The sequence below is a fragment of the Apium graveolens genome, chromosome 3 (genome assembly GCF_009905375.1).
Source record: "Apium graveolens cultivar Ventura chromosome 3, ASM990537v1, whole genome shotgun sequence".
NCBI lineage: Eukaryota > Viridiplantae > Streptophyta > Magnoliopsida > Apiales > Apiaceae > Apium > Apium graveolens.
In genome coordinates, this window is record NC_133649.1 from 73,544,544 (window position 1) to 73,567,573 (window position 23,030).

General features: G+C 34.5%; 2 protein-coding genes across 2 annotated transcripts; one reads left to right on the plus strand and one right to left on the minus strand.

Annotated features, from left to right (window-relative positions):
* The first annotated feature begins 376 nt into the window (after window positions 1–376).
* On the plus strand, window positions 377–3,341 carry LOC141712436 (protein SENSITIVE TO PROTON RHIZOTOXICITY 1-like). The gene is made up of 2 exons (XM_074515370.1): window positions 377–486; window positions 1,633–3,341. Exon 2 carries the CDS (start codon window positions 1,668–1,670, stop codon window positions 3,207–3,209), a length of 1,542 nt encoding a protein of 513 aa, XP_074371471.1. The 5' UTR covers window positions 377–486; window positions 1,633–1,667; the 3' UTR covers window positions 3,210–3,341.
* A 982-nt stretch (window positions 3,342–4,323) lies between these two features.
* On the minus strand, window positions 4,324–9,648 carry LOC141712437 (FHA domain-containing protein PS1). Its single transcript, XM_074515371.1, is given in 6 exon segments — window positions 4,324–4,702; window positions 4,788–5,152; window positions 5,255–5,387; window positions 5,496–7,338; window positions 7,340–8,258; window positions 9,270–9,648. Coding segments are annotated over 6 exon segments (3,786 nt in total). The 5' UTR covers window positions 9,532–9,648; the 3' UTR covers window positions 4,324–4,438.
* Between the last annotated feature and the right edge of the window lie 13,382 nt (window positions 9,649–23,030).

Sequence of the window (23,030 nt, forward strand, 5' to 3'; positions counted from 1 at the left end):
AAACACAACTAATTCAGGACAAAGCATAAATTCATGTATTTTATAATTAAAGGGTGCCAATTTCAAGTTTTAAGTCGTATTCATTTTTGTAAACGTTGGTCAATTTTAGATCAAATTAAAATTATTTAAAGTTAAATAAATTGAATATTTAAGAAAAAAATAAAGTTCATAATAACAGTTCGCTTAATTTTTTTTGGATAAATTGGATTAAGTCGGGTTAGGATGGTATCCGTTCTCCTTAATGTTGACCAGGATATGAACAGTATACACCAACATGACAACCTTAATCAAGGGCCAAGATTGATTAGATTACAATAGTTGGACCCCACAATGATACAGACTGGTAAGCTTCCCTGGTACCGAAGATGTTATATCCCTTATATATATATATATACTTAAAAGACTTGAGTTTGCATTTTCTCTTTCACTTTCTCTATCCCCCTTTACTCATCCACCAAGCTGCATCCTACTCTAATCTTTTATCTGGTTTGTTCTTGACCTTATCTTTATTCATTTATTTTAGATATTTTTTTTAGTAAAATTTTGGGTTTTTTTTTTTTAATTTCTGTAGATTGTCAGCTTAAGTTTGATGGGTAAATGTTACTTCTTCATTAGTTTTGTATTAGTCTCTCGTATTGAAATATGGGATTTGCTTTATATATGTGTGATTTTTTTTTTCTTTTTGAATAATTTTACTGTGATTTTCTTGAAAGATATTGAAAAGTGGGATCTTGGTGAATTTGAGTACTAATACAGAAGTAAGATGGAATTTTGGGGTTTCTAAATTTGTATGTGCTTTAGATTTTTAGCTTTAGTTTTGATGGGTACATGTTGGTTCTTGATTAGTTTTAACTTTAGTATCTTGAGATGAAGTATGGATTTAATTATATGTGTATCTAAAGGTTGCCTAAAGTATTTTCATTGGGATATGCTAGGGAGATATTTCAAGTGGAATTGGTCAATTTAAGTAAAACTGAGTAATATTGAAGAAAGATGAGACTTTAGGTTTATTGGAATATCTTGATTTAGTTATTTTTATTTACGGGTTATGTTAGTTCTATATTAGTTTCACTTCTGTTTCTTGAAATGAAATCTGGGATTACAATATTACATATGTATGAAGGTTGGTTAGGATTCTTATTTGGATGTACTCGAAAGATATTCAAAGTGGGATCTTGGTCAATTGGAGTAATTTTGAAGATGCATGGGACTTTAGGTTGATGTGAAAGTAAACTCACCAAGCAGTTTAGTCTTTTTTGTTAAAAAATATCGACTCGAGTTGGGGTTATTCAATTTTATGTATAAGTTTTTCAGTTACATTTGTTTTTCATTTAAATGAATTCTTAGGAGATCACTGGTTACGAAACACAGACATATGTTATTTGTGTCTCTTTGACTATTTCCCCATGTATATATACATATTTTTGTGAGGGGTTTCCTTTGTTATTATTCAATATTTTTATCTCTTTCATGGTAATAAGAGGGATTTAATTTTTCATTTGTAATCTATAAAGACAGTCTTCTTGCTCCATTGGTTTACTTGGTTGTTGTGAATATATACCTGGTTTATCCGAGTTCGATGCTTCGAGGTTCCTAAGTAATTTTTTCTTTGATTGTCTTGCTGCTTTACAGATTTCTAGCTTTAAATTAGTGCTGTGGAGGATATAATGGATCTTCAAAAGAGGTCGTGTGCAACAGAAATATGGAAGCAGTTACCTTCTTCGACCCAGCTTGAATTACAAAAGAAGGTCCCTCCTGATCAACAATCTTTTATCAATTTCAGTTCCCAACAAAATCTGCAAAAGTGGAATGACCCTTCACTTATTGATTACTCGACGAGCATAGAAGAACAATTTCCTGAATTCAGTCAAGCTTCTCAAACTCCATGTACATATACTTGCAACAATGATAATCAGATGAAAATTCTTGGTCAACTGGATGGTCAGATGAATGGCATTCGTGATGCAATCCGAAATTCTGACTGGGATCCAAGAGTGATGCTGACTAATCTCTCAATCATGGAAGAGAAGATTCATCAACTTCAAGATTTGGTACATCTGATTGTTGGTCGAAGAACTGAAGCTGTCAATGGATCCGAAGAACTTGCAGCTCAGCAACAGCAGTTAATCAATGCTGATCTCACCTCAATTATTGTTCAGCTGATCTCAACTGCCGGTAGTCTTCTGCCATCGGCCAAGAATACATTCTCCACTGGCAATCCTTTCGGAAGCAAACTTGGTCAGCCTGGTAAAATTGAATATACTTCTGGACCTTCTGGAACCGGAAATAAAAATGTAAACAAGGTAGAAGATCATTCCAACCAGATTGATCTGATTGGGAACAATGTTGAAGAACATGACACAAAGGATGAAGAAGAAGTTGATGAAGGCGAGCACCTACCCCCGGGTTCGTACGAAATCTTACAACTAGAAAAAGAAGAAATCCTTGCCCCTCACACTCATTTTTGTTTAATATGCGGAAAGGGTTTTAAGAGGGATGCCAATTTGCGAATGCACATGAGAGGTCATGGGGATGAATACAAAACTCCAGCAGCACTTGCAAAGCCGCACAAGGAGATGTGCACTGAGGCCCCACTGGTTAAGAGGTACTCCTGTCCTTACATTGGTTGCAAGCGAAACAAGGATCACAAAAAGTTTCAGCCTTTGAAAACGATCTTGTGCGTGAAAAACCACTACAAGAGAACCCATTGTGACAAAAGCTACACTTGCAGTCGATGCAACACGAAAAAGTTCTCAGTGATTGCAGATCTTAAAACACATGAAAAGCATTGTGGCAGGGATAAATGGCTCTGCTCTTGTGGTACAACTTTCTCAAGGAAGGACAAACTTTTCGGACACATTACACTTTTCCAAGGCCACACTCCTGCCATTCCACTAGACGAAAATAAAGGAGTGGTTGAGTCATCTGATCACGGGGAAGGCAATGAAGTGCCATGTAAGGTTACTCGAACTGACTTTGACCTCAGCCCCAACGACTTCCAAAATATTTTGGATGAGAAAGGAATTGCTAACGATGATACAAGAATTTTCTCGCCATTGGACTTCGACACTGGTAGTCTCGGTGGATTTAGTGATTTCCCTCAGCCTCCATTTGAAGATTCAGTCAGTTCTTTATCTTTCCTGATTTCGGGTGCTTGTAATTACCCTAGGGAAACCGGAAGGAGTTCGGGTTCTAATAATTTAGAATGATATATTAAATTATTTGTAAAAGGTTTCAACTGTGATATGTGGTAGGGGTTTATGGTTTCTTTTAGAAATTGCTTTCTTATGTAAAATGGTTAATTAGTCTTCAATAAAAAATATCACAATTATGCACTGTTTCATGCATCTAGTGATGCCATCTCTGTGGTTAGCATGGATTTTAAAGTATTTATTTATATCACAGGATATCAATGTTCTAAAAATCGGTCTAGGCGGCGCCTAGGCGCTAGGCGGTGGTAAAACGCCCCGACTCGGACCTAGGCGGTGATTTAGGTGTTTTTTCAAAAAATCGGGTCAAAATCGGGATTAGGCGGGCTAGGCGGTCAAAAATCGGTCCTAGGCGGTCTAGGCGGAAAATAATTAAAAAATATATTTTTTTACTTTTTTATAATTTTAATTCATTAATTTTATAATTTCACACAATATCATGTCAATTTCTAATATAAAGTATTGGTAAGAAATAAAAAGTAATCTAATATATTTATTTTCTTAGTTAAAATAAAAAAATAACATCTTATAATTAATTTAAAAGTGTAAATTAAAATATAGTTAATATTATAAACTCAATAATTATTACGTAACGCATGTCAAATGTGTAGATATTGTTTGATACCATTCTAATTTCTTTTTTTAAACAAATATTTGACATATTGATCATTATATAATTATAAAAATTAAAAATAATATTTATATTCTTCCGATTAATGTTCCGATTAATCGGTTCCGATTAATCTCCGACTTGCCGATTAATCTCTCGAAGGTACTCTCACCGCCTTGGTACGCCTAACGATTTCTGGAACACTGGTTGATATACACGGCGGCCCAATTTTGTTTAAATAATGCTCATAGGCGTACAAGTAGAGATTTCTAATTGGAAATTTGGAACCATCAAAGCCAGCTGGGCTTATCACCTGACACAAATATAGCTCTGAGCAGGATTGTTAGTTGACCAACTATGTAATTATTTGTATATGTTGATTAATTTAACTCATTGATAATTAAAGAAATTGTGTTGTTCTGGAACACACAACACACTTAAGATGAATTGGATGCTTGACGGAGTTTTAAATGCGCCTTGCAAGATGAAAAATAGAGCAGTAACTAAGAAAAGTTAACCCCTTAATGACCAAGAAAAATTGGGTTTCCATGTCTAAAATAGAGACTAGTACATATAGTTAACAAGCAGATAACTCATTTCGAGTTCGTGCAAACTGGAATTAAAAACTGATATTATTTGAATTTAGAATGAGCCCTCTAAAGTGAGGGTTTTGAACCAATATGAGCTTCAAACCCTTCAAGCTTTCTCCTGACTTTGATGGTGGCTTCTTGAAAGGGCCGCGATAGTACTTCTCCCGCAGAACAATGTCATCTGCACAAGACCAAGTCAGTCCTCTGGGAGAGCTTTTAGCCCACAAGAACCTATCAGAGAACGGATTCACCAGGCTCTCACGGAATTCTTCTGCTGCCTCACATATGATTCCCTGCAAACATAAGTAAAACAATTACACAAGTTTATTTTTGACATGTACTTGAACACGAAGAGATAAAAGGTCAAACAAATCTTACTTCTGCCATGGCCTTAATCTTCAGTAAAACATCATCACTAAGAATAACCAGGTTTCCATCATTTTTTATTCTTCTATTAAGTAAAGCGCACTCAAGAATATGGTCTCCAGGCGTTGGTGAAACAATTTCCAAAAAATTCGGAAAAGCGGAGGACAGGGTTGAACTGAAAGCGAAATCCTCGATTTCCCCTTCAGATGTGGATAGAGAAGAAGCAGTTGGATGCTTTCCCCCCTCCATCAAACTCTCAACATGAATCCACCAGTTCGTATTTCTCATACAATCATTGATCCATTGTAATGCTGATGAAATCTCTGTTTTTGTAAACAGATAACCTCTCCGCTTCATGCAATCGAGTTCCCTTATTACTATACAAAAAGTATTATAATTATTTGATAAAAGAAGGAAGAACCTCAAAATAGTTTACTAGAGAACTTAAAGTTTAGCCAGCAAATAAATATTAAATTTACCAACTCTAGGTATGATCAGCTGAGTCCCCTTCACTCCTTGCAAAAGCTGTAATGCCTTCCTGGAGACTTTATTTAGGAGAGAATTAGTGTCTGCTACCATGATCCACCGCTTATTGTCTCCTACAACAGCATTCTGTAGTATACAAAGAGGCACATGTAAAACTTGAGGAATCCAAAGGGATTTTTTAAGCTAAACCAAGTTAATTATTAAGAAACTGAAGCCAATGTATGTCTGACTGACCTTTTCGATTGGTTGAGCATATTTTCCAGAGTTGCTGCTCCAGCTCTTGCTTGGAGAGTTGGAGAGCAGAGATTTAAAAGGAACCCTCCTAGTTCCATCTTTTGTTGCAGATTCAAAATTCAGTCTCGCTGAATTCTTGAAGGCCGGTTGCACTAATCTAGATTTCTGGAGAACCTTTGGAGTGTGATTCTCTTTTTCAGAAGAGAACATTAATTCGTCATCTTGAACAAAGTTCCAGCAGATAGAATTCTTTGTCGGAGATGATAATAAGCAAAGAGGGTCTGAAAGCTTGATCTCTTCTAATTTGTTGGTCTTCTTGGTGGAGCTATATTTATGAGTGCTGGGAGTAAAATTCTCTTTGTCTGGAGTAAATATTTCTTCTGCAAACACTTCTACGTTAGAAATTAGGGCCTCTGAAACCGATTGATGATCCAAATTCTCTTTGTACAGTTCTTTGACCTCAGTATTAGTGGGAAAACATTGACCAGTTTGAATATTATTGCTAGTAGGTTTTCCACTAAAAGTGGGAGAATCAGATTGTTTCCCTGATCTCAATGGAGTGTTGACATCTGTATCTCTGGGTTCAGACACATTAATGGCAAAAGTCTGCCCCGTCTTATTTTTCCCGTCAAGCTGTCCAAAGCAATCTTCAGTAGGATTACTCTCACAACATATAGAAAAGTTCGTCAGGTCCATCTTGGGAGCCCTAGTGATGACTGTGGGTTCCTTCTGCTTGTTGTCAGCTTTTAAGAAATTCTCATCGTCAAGAGCCTTGGAACTTTCACCAACATCAGATAACAAATGTCCCATGATTTCTGGCCAGTGGCTTTCTTGATCTGATTTGCATGGAGTGTTCCTCAGTGACTGTATTGCATGAACTCCAGAACTCGAGGAATACCGAACGTTGTGGTCATTTTCATAAAGATATAGCTGATCTTTGCTTTCCAAGGTGGTACTGCTGCAGTGGCTGCAGCAACTGGAAGTTGACATCTTCTTCTGTTCATCTTCTTTAGCACAATTAATGTCCACATCTTCTTTAGAAAATGAAGAATTAAAGAGCTCTGACAAGTTCTTACAGTGATAGTTATGACATAAGCTAGGTGAATTTGGAACACTAGATGGCACTCCATCTACAGCTTGTGATTTTATATTATCTTCATTATATTGATAAATTCCAATCTCCGCAACTGACTGATTGAGAATCTGTACAGAAGTAAAGGCGCAGATCTCATCCTTTTCATCTTCATCATATTGCTGACTTCCAATCCCTTCAACTAACTCATTGGGAATCTGTACAGATACAAAGGCGGAGATCTCATCCTTTTCAAACTCTTTCTTCAATGGGTTCTCATTCTGATAGAGAGTGGAGCTGCTATTTGCATCTGGTATACCAGAGTGAATCCCATCAACAGCTTGTGAGATGTCATCTTTTTCATTTTCATTATATTGCTGATTTCCAATCTCTACAATTGATTCATTGAGAATCTGTACAGAAGTTAAGGCGGAGATCTCATTCTTTTCAAACTCTTTGTTCAAAGGGTGCTCATTGTTACAGATAGTGGAGTTGCTATTTGCATCTGCTATACTAGATAGAACTCTATCAAGAGCTTGTGATTTTTCACACACTTCATCATTTTTCTGACATTCAACCTCCAAAACTGACTCATGAAGAAGCTGTCCAGACGAGAAGGCAGAGATCACATGCTCTTCAAACTCATCTCTATTATGATTGATAGCAGTGCTGCTATTTGCATGTGCTATACCAGATAGAACTCCATCAAGAGCTTGTGAGTTTTCACACACTTCATCATTTTGCTGACATTCAACCTCCAAAACTGACTCATGAAGAAGCTGCCCAGACGAGAAGGCAGGTGATCACATGCTCTTCAAACTCATCTTTATGATTGATAGCGGTGCTGCTATTTGCATGTGCTATACCAGATAGAACTCTATCCAGAGCTTGTGAATTTTCACAGACTTCATCATTTTGCTGACATTCAACCTCCAGAACTGACTCATGAAGAAGCTGTCCAGACGAGAAGGCAGAGATCACATGCTCCATATGCTCTTCAAACTCATCTCTATTATGATTGATACCGGTGCTGCTATTTGCATCTGCTATACCAGATAGAACTCCATCAAGAGCTTGTAAGTTTTCACACACTTCATCATTTTGCTGACATTCAGGCTCCAAAACTGACTCATGAAGAAGCTGTCCAGACGAGAAAGCAGAGATCACATGCGCTTCAAACTCATCTCTATTATGATTGATAGCAGTGCTGCTATTTGCATATGCTATACCAGATAGAACTTCAAATTCTACCCTCAACGGGTCCTCATAGTGATCGATAGTGGGGGTTGTATTCACATCTACTATACCAGATATCACTCCTTTAAGATCTTGTGAGTGTTCATACTCTTCATCATATTGCTGATATTCAATCTCTTCAATTGCCTTAGAGGGGACCTGTCCAGACGAAAAGCCACAGATCTCATTCTCTTCAAACTCTTCCATCAACAGATTCTTCTTGTGATCGCCACTTAGAATTTTAGCATGTGATTTACCAGTTAAGAATCCAGCAGGAGCTTGTGGGTTTTCATCATTCTCTTTATCGGATTGCTGATAATTATTAGCACGGCTCATTGGAACCCAATGCAGCATGTAGCGTCTACTTGAAGCGCCAAGCTGTACTATATCACCCTCATTTAAGTCTACTTGAACACCAGGTTCAACCTTCTTCCCAGAAACCCATGTACCATGAACTATTACAACAGAATGATTGAATATCACTAACTTAATTAGAAATCAAAACAGTTAACTGCTTGACAAAAGTGATACGGTAGCTAAAAACTTTATTATCAAACCGCTTAAAAGTAACATACAGGGACACCAGTGCCTCCAGTAGCTAAAAACTTTATTATCAAACCGCTTTAAAGTAACATACAGAGGGACACCACTGCCTCCGGATGGCCCTTTGGATGACAAAGACACATGGCAAGGATTCTATCTTTTAATGTTTTCATATTGTTTAGTCATTGTTTTCTAAAGCTGTCCTACATGACGACACCATCACTACAAACACATACAAGTCACTTGCTGTTATGCAAAATTACAAAGATGAGGTTTGCTTGATATCAGCAGGTATAGATATTGAGAAATGGGCTAGCTGATGAGTGAGGTTGTTAGTAAATTTGTTTAAGCTGTTTACCTCTTCTACAAATTTCACACTACCTGTAACACTTTTCACTGTCTAACGGTTTCAATTAAGGTACAGGAATCAGGACTAGTACGCACGTCATCTAAACTATCCAATTAACTCAACCTCTCTTTCTTATACAGCGATTTCAGTTTCTTCGGTTTATGAGACATATTTCCAGAGGTCCATTGATCTGTACTTCTATTAAAACTATCTCAGTGTATGTATAACGATATTTTCCCTACATTACCAATTTTTCTGCCCAGATCGACACTCATGACAAGGTACCAAGAACTACACAAACAATCAAGAACCAAAACCCAAAAATCAAGAAACCCGCAGAAATGTACAAATCACAACACAACCTAAATCAAGAAAACAGTAAAACCCTATTAAACTTTTCAATCAAAAGTACAATTTTACATTCAAGAAATGACCCGAACTAAACAAACAGTCCCAAAACATAGATGCATATACACATATAGACAAGACAACCAAAAGGGGTATATCAAAAAATGAAGAAACACACAAAAAAGCTGTTTAAAAGAAGATTGGATGATGAAGAAACGATACTAACCAGATGATAAATCAACAAGAGAGAGTGTGAGAGAAGAGGGTTTTGAATGTAGACGAAGATGAAATCTACTAATACTAGGATGATCCAAGGTGATGCTACAATCTGGGTGTCTCCCAATTACAATATCTTGTTCATCATCTTCTTCATTTGTTGTTGAATTGATGGGGGCATCAAGATATATGTTTTTCAAGATTGAGTTTTTCTTGAATACTGTAAAGACTGGGACTTTTTGCTCTTCTTCTTCCTTTTTCTGATCACCCATCGAGAGAGAGAGAGAGAGAGAGAGAGTTGTTTCTTGTTTGTACGAGAAGATTGAAAATGAGGTTTGGATATATGCGAGGGATTTGAGGGGTTTTGAATGAAAATTTGGAGGAAGATTGGGGAAATGAACGTTTTCATATTGTTTTAAAATCTTTTTCTAACGGCTATGTTCATTTTTTTAAAACGTAAAATTGCTGGAAAATAATTGATTTGTTTCTGGATGAGTTCCCGTGCGGGTTTATAAATTTAATTTCGTAATAATAGTCGTCGCTTCATGCTGAAATTATATAATTATCTTTATTCAATTATTTTTTATTCAATTAATTTATTTTAAAACTTGTTTTGGTTTAATCTAATTAAAGAAATCAAGGCGGATGTAACCCTTTGCCAAAAAAAATAAAATCGAAGCTGCCCAATCTCATCGAGCCCCTGAACACTTCTTCCTAACAACCTCTTGCGTTGTGCTTCCGAGATTTTTCGGGGAGAAAAGAAGAGAAGATATTGGAGGAGAAGAGAAGAGAAATAGTAGAATAAAATAAATAATGGCATGAAATATCACAAAACTAGGTTGAATGACCCTAATTCTCACTGTCGGGTAATAAGGCCCTTTGTAGCACTCCGCAACGTCATAAAAACATGCATTTATAATTATTTACTAATTTAACCCTCTAACTACAATTTAGTCCAACTTTCAACGAAAACACAAATGATATACCTAATACACAATCGCTACTGATTTGGGCGTAAAAATCAATTAGGTCTTTTCATCATTTGATTTCATGCCTATGGAGTATCTTGTATGTCTACTTACATCTTGTACATCTATTTATGCTTTTTTCTTTTATGTTTTATACTATTTTCCTTGTTTAAATGTGTGCTATTTGCTGTGATTTGCTTATGTGTGTGTATTTTGATTAACGTTGCTTGTAATGTAGCTGATTTAGGCATTTTTCTTAGTTAGGACATGAATTTATGATAAATTCAGTTGTTATGTGTTATTGAGAGAGAGAGAGTGAGAGAAGAAAGAGATACAAAGAGATAGAGAGAGAGATAGTGAGAGAGAGAGTGAGAGTATAAAAATATTGATTTGGATCTTTTAATTGTATAATTATTGTAGTGAATATTGATAGTTCATACGTAAATGGCAAACGGACAGTTAATTTAAGCTTTCATTATTTCTTTATATAAACTGAAAGCACCCATAAAATGAATCTTATTCCTTTTTGCGGTGGATGTATTGTTCTTAGGATTTGCTAATTTGGTGGATAAATTTACGTTTGACCATTGTATATAATTCTCAGTTAAACTTTTAAAAATATAACTGAATTGACATTTTATTATATTGTTGTACATATGTGCCTTTATCAGCATATTATACACATTCTTTAAGTAAGTTATTATAGAGTTGTATGCAGTAGCTAATCATAATCCTTAGTTTCATTTATTCGTAATCAGTAGTTAGGTGAAAAATCAATCATAATATTTATTCATTAGTTTGTTAATCAGTAGCTATTACTTTTTTAATAGACAGTATATTATATTGTTGTTTGCAATTTATAATTAAATAGTTTCATTTATGTGTGCATTCTTTAATGTGTTGTTTAATCTTCTGATATATATTTTTTTGTAATTCATATAGGATATGAATCCAGGACCTCGAGTACCTACTCTGTTAACATTACAGTCTGAGCACAGATCTACAGAAGTATGGAGATTAGGTGGCAGAGATGCCCAAAGATGTCGTCGTCGGAAAGCAAATCAGTCTCGACTTCCTGAATTGCACCATAAAATGCTTCCATTCTTAGAATCAACTAGTGTCTATGGCATTGCAAGGGTTTCTTCACTTCAGCTTGATTGGGGTCTCATTTCAGCTCTTGTGAAAAGATGAAGGTCAGAAACTCATACATTTCATCTGCCGGTTGGAGAGTGTTCTATCACACTTCAGGATGTTGGGGTGCTTAATGGGCTTGTGTGTGACGGGGACCCTATTATTGGTACTACTTTGACTGCTAATGAGGAATGACCAGAGGTTGTTGATTAGGTGTTCGGTCATCGCCCCTGGAAAGAGTCGATTTAATGGAACTAGGCTACAACTTAATTGATTTGAGTCTTTTTTTCAAAAATAGTTGGATGACAATGCCACCGATGAAGACTTGATTCCGTATACTAGATCTTATATGTTACAACTTATCGCTGGATCTATGTTTACAGATCATTCGGGTGGTCTAGTACATTCTATGTGGATTCCATATCTTTGTGATCTTCATTATTGTGGCAAGTACGCTTGGGGCGCCGCAGTACTTGCATTCATGTACAAAGAGCTGTGCAAAAGTTGCAGATTGGATACAGATGAGGTTGCTGGATGTTTAATATTACTATAATTATGGGCTTGGGAGAGGTTGCCGACTATGGCTCCAATACGTACTGAAATTTTCTTAGTTGATGAGGAGTTCTGTGCTGGACGGCTTGCAGGCCCGCATGAAGTGAGGTTAATTTTTAACTATACATTTTTATTGCTTGCTTATTTTGTTATAGTCCCGTTTGGATGATTTGTGTGTAATTATATAATTTTTTTTATATTTTATATAGGTGGTTGGTTCATCATTCTTTTACAGAGAAGAATGGAAATACTCTTCCTGTGTATCGAGTTATTTTGGATGATATAGGCCCTTCACACTTTAAATGGCAGCCTTATACTCAAGGTGTCTTAGATTCACTACCAGCATACTGCTTAAGGGGTCAGGATATATGGCGTTACTATGGCCCACTGATATGTATATTTATTGTTGAGCATCATCTGCTTAACCGTGTCATGAAGCAATTTGAGATGTTTCAGAATATTCCGGATCACCCTAAAGATATGAGTCACCTCCATAAGATTACATTGCAAGGAAAGGTATCGGTTAATTGGGTACAGAAGCATCAACCATCTATAACTCTTTGGAATTCTCGAATGAATTATGTTTACGTATCAAATATGAATGTCGGTCAGAGTGAAGTTGTTGAATATTACGATTGGTATATGCAGAGGATGTGGAGATTTCATTCTCGGATGGGTGCACTTCATGTATATGTTGTAAGTAAATATGTGAATGTCACTTGTTTTCATGCGTTTATTAGTTTTTACGCTTAATAGTAAATATTAAGAACCGTAAATTTACATCTTTCTTTATTTAATAATTATAATATGTGTTATAATTATAATTGATCTCAGGGCTAATAAGTTTTTGTATTGTTTCTATTTCAGGGTGAGTTATTTAAATCTATTGCGAGATGTTCTGAGACTATACTACCAGAGGTTAGTGAACTAGCTTCTCTCGGATGGCATGATGTTCAACAACGTTCAGTTCATGTTTTTTTTGAGGAACTATAACTGGAAGAACGTCGGGATAAAGAAAAAATGGCGAAGAAGGTTGTTGGTCGATGTGCTAAATGTGGCGGCCATAGAGGAGGTCGTGGAGGGGTTCAGTGTGTTAGGCGTCGAGTAGATGATGATGCGTGTATGGATGTAGTTGTGCCAACAACTCTAGGAAAGATGGTATTGATTTTGGGGGTAATGTAGTCAATTCTGCACATCCAAATGAACATTCAGTTGATGAAAATATAGATAATAATGCGGCTAATGAGCATCCAGCTGATGTTGTTATTCATGAGTGTAGTCAGCCCCCAGTTGATCCGATTTAGCCGCCAATGGATCATGTTCCTGTTCCGCAGCGTGTTTGTAATACAGATTATTATCCATCATTTAACTTTGGTTTGACTCCGGATGGTTCTGTAATCCCCAGAATAGAGACAGTTGATGATGTTGTTGATGATTACATTCGGCCGGATATGGACCCTATTCAGCCACCAAAAAATAATGATCATGTTCAGCAACATGTTTTTAATTCGGATTACTGTCCGCCATTCAACCTGGGTTTGACTCTGGGTGGTTCTTTAATCCCCACACCAGTGCCAGTTGAAGATTCTGTTCAGCAGTATATTCACAAATCGACGGATCCCTTGTTTGATTCTTCTCAATCTACTTTGTCTTCAGAAATTTCGGTTACCCAGCCATCTACCGTCGTCAACCCAACAAATGTTCCTGCTGAAAAAGTTTTGCTTACTTACCAGCCACGTTGGTCAAAGAGGGTCAAAAAAAGTACCAAATATGGTACTGATGGGCTAAAATGTGCAAATTATAAACAAATGTTTGTACTCTTGAAGTGCATCTCTTTTGATATTGACAAAGATTAGGGTGTTTTGTCTAAACAGTTATGTAATGTTCAGTTAAGTTTAGTATGCAACTCATTTACAGAGTTTTAAGCTTTGAATGTTAATGAATTTGAATTATGAATTAAGTTTAGTGTGCAACTCATTTCCAGAGTCTTGTTCAGTTAGTTATATTGTTATTATTTGAACTTGGTGTGTTTTGATATTTGGTGGTAGGCTTAAAGAGAATGTTTGTGAAAATAAGATATGAAATAAACGCATATAAATATCGCGTTTTAATAGTAGGAAAACGAAATTTAAAGATGCGTTTAACATATAATGCAAAATTTAATTGCATTTTCAACCCTAAAATATAAAGTAAATATGCGTTTATCAGCTGCCCAATCAGCTTATCCTTTCTGCTTAAAATTAAAATGGCAACAAAATAATAATACACACCCCTTGTGTAACTTAAACTAAGTTAATGTACTAACTACGCAAAGGCAGAACACCATAGAATCTTCACTGACTTTATCATATGATTTCGCTACGAAAATTTTAAATTGCAAAATTTGACAGTGAATGTGTATAAAAACTGACAGTGAATGTGTATGAAATATATGTAGACATAAAAATTAACAAGTAGTTTAGAATTTGCAAATTTAAGAACCAAATTTAAATATGTCCATAATTGTTTCAAAATCTAGATAAACAAAGTCTAATTAAAATCAAATTACAAAGTTTTAATAATTAATAATAACATTAAATTGAACTAAACATTAGAGGAGCCGAGTTGGCTTTCTTTCCGCGGGGCTCTTGAAAATCCATTTCATTTCTAAACCTAGTTGAATTTCTTCTCCCCTTCTTCTTTTGTACATCCTCATCATGAACGACCTTTGGGAATTTATTTGTGTTCGCCAACGTGGATCTACTTTGTTAGGGATTGGTTCGAACACACCGTTATAAATCTTGAAACATTTTCCAACTTATAGAAATCAGCAACAAGTGTATCATGAGTCATTTTGACATGTACGCAATAAGCAATGACAGGAGAGCAAGGAATACGATAATTTTGCCACTTTCCACATGTACAAGTTTGCTCATGTATGTGAATGGTATGATTGTTTCCTCCTTTTAGTCTGTCCTTTTTTGTAGTGACTTGAAATAACCATGTGTCCCTATCAAACAACTTCATATGATGTCCACTAGCACGTGATATTGCACGTTTCAACTTCATATTTCCAAACTTGGTAAAAACTTGACCATTGAGAGATTGTGTTTCTATCTCCACACGCCTCGCATCAAAGTATTCAAATAATTTTCCAAACAATGCCCTAACTAAAGAAGTGATAGAAAGTTTTCGTTCTTCAAGTATTGCATTGTTCCAACTTTCAGCGTGATTTGTTGTCATGATGCCAAACCTTTTACCCCCATCATGTGCTAACGTCCACTTCTCAAAAGGCTTATTTTCAAACCATTCCATTGCCCTTGGTTGCGCCGCTACTAATTGTTCCCATAACAAATCAAATTTTTTAGGTTGAACTTGAGAAGACAATGCTACCAAGTTTTTCTTCAATCCCTTTTTCTTATGTGCATTACAGAAGTTCGTAGAAAGGTGCCTGATACAAAACCGATGGTAATCAAGTGGCTCACACCATCCAGTTTGCTGCATAACTGCCATAATCCCGGCGTGTCTATTAGAGATGACTGTATTCCCATGCCTCCTACCTGCCACATACCTCCTCAACCTATCCATAAACCACCCCCAGCTAGACACGTTCTCGGACTCGACAATAGTAAACGCCAGTGGAATAATATGACTAAAGCCGTCTGGCAGTCAAGAGTACGCCATGATATGGTCCATAAAGATGAGTCCCGTCAATTAGTATGACTGGAATGCAATGCTCAAATCCATCAATGCATGTCTTGAAAGCCCATCACAATCTCTTGAATGTCATTACCTTTCATATAAGACTCAAATTTATTATTCTTTCACAATATAATAATATTTAAAAGTTTAGGGTTCACCAATTCCTTAATTGGGTTTTAGAAATTATTATTAGACTATACTATAATGCACAACGATTAAACCCAAAACTCTAAACCCTAATTGAATATAGGTTTTAGGGCCTACGGCCCTAAAACCAAGGATCCAATATCTAATTTAATGTTAGACATTAATCCATAACAAAGCAATATATAAGTTGAAAAGAAAGTACCTCTCCCATCGCATCTTCTTTAAATACCCAATCCAGTTTTGTACCAATGTTAAAAGATTGTAGAATTTCCATTAAATATGGAAGGTCACTATATGACCCTTCCCAAGAACCATGCCCATGACTAATTTCTTTGCATTTCTTATTTTTTTCCTATTTGGATGATACCCAAACAAGTTTTCGGCCGTAGCTATAAGAACTTTCTCCTTGATGTTTGGATCAGCTATTATTTGTGCCCTAATTGTTTTGGCAATATCCGAAGATTTCAAATTGGAATGGTCTTGTGTGATAGATGGGTTCATACACGTGTATTGACCCGAAATCTCCATTATTTGTAAATGATCATGCACACTCCATTTCCTTGCTTTTAACTTCCATTTACAACCACTTTCCTCCATTTTACAACAAATATGCCAATTCAAGGGATTCGATCTTGTGGTTTTAATCTCTTGATGATTTTGGATATGAATTTTATTTACCACATGCATCAACTCATATTTTGAATGATATAGTGTTCCCTTCCTCAATTCCATATGTGTCGACACATCATCTCTACTTTTAAGAATAGAATCTTCGAGAGTGACCAACATTTTTGAACTACTAGATATAAATGAAGATTTTTCGCTTGATCCCCCGCTCTCAACCTCCAAATGCCTATTATAACCCGATTCTCCTACCCTTTTAACTAAATCTTTTTCAAAATCAACGCTAACACGTGTACTTATATTCAAATTAGTTTCCATAGAAATTGAAAACTTTTTCACATAAAGTTCCACAAACAAAGGACTTCCCTTCGAAATCACTACACCAAACGTCAAATCTACATCATCATCATCATCATCATCATCTTCAATAGGTATGATGTCAAACTTCAAATCATCCAGATTTTTACATCTATATTTCAACTTCAAACCATATCTAACTCTATCAATTTTCAATATCTAGAACAAAACATCACACAAATTATTAAATTTCATACTAGTATTAAGTTTGACATGCTTTGTAACCGATTTATCATAAACAAAACCATCTAATTGTGTTTTTAAGATATTACTATCAATGTAGATCCATCCAAGTACGAAATTTGTTGAATCGGATGCCATCATAAAACCCTATCGAAAGATTGAAGACAAATTAAATTTATTATGTAAGTGGTTGGTAGTTATATATATCACATTATAGAATTGGGGGTGTAGATAAATTATTTTTAGAGACTTTTATCAACAATAGAGAGTTGTTGGTTCCAAAGTTATAGAAACAGCGACTGTAAGTATATAGGGAAGTAATGCAAGTTAACATTGCGTTTCTGGTTAAACGTTTTCTAAAATTGCGTTTTGGTCTTGCAACAAATTATTTATTTGCGTTTTACTCTTAACACAGGTTTAATTTGTGTTTTGTTTCAGAAATCTGATTCAATAATTTACTAAACTATAACGTTTTTTTAAAATGTGTTTAACCTTAACGTAATTTTACTTTACGTTTGCATTTTTTAAAATTAAAAAATAGTCACAGCATAACGCAAAACATAATTGCGTTTTATTTTATAGGTACAACACAATTTTTTTACGTTTTTGAGTGAGAGAAAGGGCCATCCTCCCGCGCGAGTGAGATTTCTGGCCATTTCTTCCAGAATTGTGAGATTTAGGGCCAAAACCCTAAATCAGTCGCATGCTCCCGATTTTGTGTAAAAAAGGAAATAAAGTGACAAAAAAGAAGAAGTTGGTGTGAGAGGATCTTTTCAAATATTCCCATTTTTTGGAAGAAAAATTTAGGGAGAAGTTATAGAAAATTTTCTCTTCTGATTATTTCTCTTCTTTCGCCAAAAAACTCGGGAGCACGTCTCGGAAGAAAAATTTTAAAATTATCATTTCTCTTCTTTCCTCTTTTCTCCATTTTCAAATTCTGGAGCACATCGTTGGTGCCAAAGTAAACCTTTTTCCTTATTCCTTCCCCGAAAAAAAAATCTGAATTCCTTTCTAAATTTCAAATCCACCAAAAGATTCGAAGCATCTCCGTGTCTCCCAACTGTAGTGATAATTACTTAATTATTTAAATTCATATTTAAAATTTAATTATTTTAAAAATCTTATCTTTAAAATTTATTAATATAATCTTAACAAATTTACAAATTAATTCTTATTAAAATATACACGGGCCTAACTATTTTTACAAACTTTTTCCAATTAAAACACATACTATACTATAATCAATCTATCTATACTATTGTTGATGCCTTTATGGCCTTTTGTAGTATTAGCTCTATCTTTCCTCTCGGGCTTTTTGTATAGCCTTTAACGCTCTCTATCTATATAAGATTTTCCGCGTTTCCAAAAAAAAACATTAAAGACAAAATAATAAATTTTTTATTAGTAGTCGGTCTGTTCACCTATAATTGTACTCATATTTAAAAGAAAACACTATCTTTATCTAAAAAGTACTCTCATAATATATTATAATTATATAAATACAACTATAATTATAATTTGTCTAATAGTTTTGGGTTTAAATAAAATAATATATACTATTCACCGAACTAAACAAAATTATACTATTGACCTAATCTTATATAAAAAATAAAAGTAAACTTTTAGTTAATTGAATTTGTTGTTTCGGGCTAAAATACAATAATAAATGTGACATCCTCAAACTCGGGGTTAGGAATGAGGACCCACGACACCTTTGTATTAATTAAACTATGCATAATTAACAATATAATAACCCCGAAAGCTATAAGGACCGATACATGATAAGTTATGAAACAAGATACAACTACCAACCATGAATATAAAACCTTTTACAACCTTTATAAATTTAAAATTTACAATTCTGACTTGGAATTGCCATAGAACTAAACTGCATTCGAAAGTCCAAAAGATTACAATCGATCCTCTCACAAAGCTTCTACCCGAGCTGAACGCCTAAATCTCGCCATCTTCTTACTTAACTGCCAATGTTAGATCAACACAAAATGATATGAGCTAAAAGGCTCATCAAGTAAATATAATAACAATTTCTATCTAACAAACTTGGCAGTAACGCAATAATTATAAAATGGATCTATGTATTAGGATTTCAAGAGTTCAATATTATGGTTCTGAATGAATCAATACTTGGTTGAATAAATCTTTCACGAGTAGGTTTCTATTAAAACTCTGAGAAGTTTCAAGATTACTTTTGAAAATTCAACTCATAAAACTTTATAGAAATGGTGCTTTAAGCACGAGTAAAATATTTACTTTCACTTTTATAAAATCAATAATTTTGATTGGAATATTAATCCTTTAAATAAATACGGGTGATCAACTCGTACTGACCTTCATTCCGGTCATAGGGTACCTAAGGCACTATTTTAGTTTATAATGTTGGACTAGCCCCCTAGCCTCTTACGCGACTGGACTAGCCCCTCTAGCATCTTACGTCATTATCCAATATTTAGGATTTCATTGAAAATATATATATTGGAATAATCATTGTACTTTTAAACTTAACTCCATTTTTAAAACATTCACTGACCTTTGAAATCATTTGGACTCTTTCAAGTCATTCTTAGTTCATTTCAAGGATTCAAGTGGGGTAAACAAAGGTATATGAAAAGAAACGCGAGTTATAGAGCGATCAAGGGTAAACATACGTATTAACAAATGATCATTAAACAAAGCTATTTCAAAGCAGGGGTATCAGTAAAGCACAAGTATTATCAACATTGGTTCTCAATAAGCATAGGTATTAACAATGAGAATGAAACATCAAGAGGTATAGGGTGTATAAATATTAAAAAGAGACAGGGTAAACAAGGGTATATCAAATACTTGGGTAACAATATCAATAATCAACTTTCTTTATCATTTCACATCATAAACATTTCCCTTTATCATTTCATATCATTCGACTTTATAAGAAATGGCAAAGTTACTTGCCTTAAAAAGCTTTCCTCTATGTAGCCTTGAAATCACAATTGTCACTTAAGGTAGGGTAACCTTTACTTCCTATAAACTGAGTGTCCTCGATTTTCGAACCTTACTAAGCTTGACTAGCTTCACTCTCGTTAGAGTTTTATAACTCCCTTTCATTTTCTATACTTCACGTACTCACGTATCGTATCTACACAAAATAAAAGTCATTACTTCAGTATCTTATATAAAACTCGACGTTCGACTCTGAACGTCTAACTTAATCTATCCCTTTCGCTATAAGATATCAACTTGTACATACATATGACTTTAACTACGTTGTCCACATATACATATAATCATATTATAATCACTTATATTTGTACCTTTACCAAGCTTATTTGATCACGTAATCAGATAAGTACATAATCATGTAACACATAATCTCAGTCTCATTTACTTATACTTGTATTTTTAACAATCTCGTGCTATCATATAATCATACAATCATAAAATCATATTGTGATTATGACATAGCACATATGCTATTTAACTTTCATTTTCCAAGTCTATTTTTACAATTTCCTCTTTGGACGCATCTATCTTTATAATTAACTCATTTAAAAACAAACTATTATAATTTAACACTACAAACACAATAGTACATTGGACTGTATTTTATATTTTTAATTCAACAGAAATTTGCCATGATTCGTTCGTTTATAGACGAACCATTCAATTGAAGTCATTCAACAAAAATACCCAAGTATAAAGCCTCCAACTTGTAATTCAACAATCTTTACATACATTACAAACAATCAGTAACTAAATAAATACGAATCAACATATCTATAACTGAAACCAAACTTCACGATCAATAATTTGAAACAACATATACATAATTTGAGTACATTTAAACCTAAATTTCACACCTAATTGAATACAATCAACTTCTACATTAAACCGAATCAAAACTTCAAAAATCGAAACCATAATTCAAGAAATCGAGTTTACAAAATCTGAAATTCAACTAATTTTTACATGCAATATTTTCTTAACGATTAATCACATAACAACCAATTATTCATCGAATTTTTCATAATCTCGAACCAAAATCCAAGAGATAGAATTCGAAAATCTGAAAAATTCAAGAACCACACATGTAGCTCGAATTTCAATTTAAAAGGAATTATTTTCTTTTATTTTGGGCCTAAGGAGCCTCATTGTCCACTCCACCGGCTCACCGGAGTTCATCGCCGATGGCGGGATTGAACGAAGGTACCCAAAATCAGGCGTCTAATCATGTTCATCCCGATTAAAGCTACAAAACAAATAACACATTCGAATTCAAGTAAAAATTCATAAAAACCGAAGTCAAATTTGGGAATTTCACACTAACCCGAAATGAGTCTTAAATTTTTTGAACAAATACACACATGCAGGTACATAAGTTGTAGTGAAGATAAAACGAAGCACAACCATGGTTTCGGATCAATAAACGAATAAGAAACGACCAAGATATGATGAGAGAGATATTATAATGTGAGAGAGACAGACAGAGAGAGAGATAGAGAGTATGGAGTCTTCACGAACAAGAAGAAGAAAAGGAGAAGGAGCTGCTCGTTTTAAATGCTAAGAGGGTAGGGGCAATTTTGTAATCATGCCTCCTTTTTAATATTTTTCTACTTTGCAGAAATTCTCCTTTATTAATTGCATATCAATTAGGAAAAGTGAATTTTAAATAAAAAAAATTATTTTATATATATTTCATGAAAATATCTATTTACTGAATTTTTTTAGAATATTTTTGTTAGGTCACACACACTGTAGAAGGGGGTTGAATACAGTGTTTATCAGAATTAAATCAAATTAAAGAACTCAAGTAACAGAAAACAGACTTTATTCAATGTAATAAACTCTGTTACAAGATGGAACTGTCCTCTCTCAGTGATGAACAAATATCACGAGAGCTGCTAGGGTTACATTGAATATTATTCTCGATAATGATAACACTTTTAGTGTAAACCCTATGTTTGTGTTTATATACTACACAGTTACAAAATAATTGCTAACTGATATGGAATATAATTCTGCTTCCTAAAATATATCAATCAGATATCTTTTCTTCCAAGTATTCTATTCTTCATAGAATTCCTTCTTCATGCATATATCTTCTTGCGTTTGTCTTGATCTTCTTTCCTTTCAATTAGCTGCCTTCCTTATCTGAAAGTCTCCTTAAGTCCTGATATTATCTCCTGATAAATATCTCCTGATAACTTAAGTTCTGACTTCAGTATAAGTACTGATTTCCAGTTAAGTATTGATTTGTCCTGTTTAGGTAAGATCTGAAAACTAAATACAAATCATATTAGACATGACATTATCAAATATATCTAACAATCTCCCCCAACTTGTAAATTAGCATAATATACAAGTTTAATAGATATTTGATGATGTCAAAAATATTAAGTACAAATGTATGAGAATTTGACTAGATAGCTACAACTTACAGTCCTTAAAGCTTTACCAACTTTAACTTGCGATAACAGCTTCAGTCTGTATACGCATCAGAATTTGAGCAGTTGTAGATCTTGACTTGGCTTCAATTATTGATCTCTTTGATGTCGGGAGTTGTTCTGAGATAATTCTTTATCAAAATCTCTCAGCATATTTAAGTTCATCAATCATCCTCCTTTTAGCATTCTTCAATTCAACTGTATCTTCACCAATTTGAAAGATAGCAGCCCTGAGATCATTTATTTTAGCTTTCCTTATGTCCTGATCCAGTCTGATCAAATATGCCTTGTCAGACTCAAGATTGAATTCTACAGCCTTATAACCCAGAAAGGTAGTTATAATCTTAGCAGAGTTAGGCTTCATCTTAACAATATCACCCTTGTGATCTCTGTACTTGGGACAATATATGCTGTCAGACTTTACAGAATAAAGCTTCTTCTGTCTCTGAATTTGAGTCTTCAAATAATTTGCAGCACTTTCTGTTAATCTGTTCTTCACTTGAAGTAAGAATAGAACATGTTCTAATTCCTCAAAATACTTAAGTGGTATTGCATTTTCCCTTATGTGGTAAACCCTTCCATCTGTCATGAAATATAACAAGATATGTTCTTTCAAGAAGGTATGGTACACCATCTGTACAGATTCAAGTTGATTCAATCTTTCAGGAGTTGCTCCAACACCTGGTT

Coding starts and splice junctions, on each gene's coding strand:
- LOC141712436 (XM_074515370.1), top strand. CDS start 1,668: ATGGATCTTCAAAAGAGGTCGTGTGCAACAGAAATATGGAAGCAGTTA.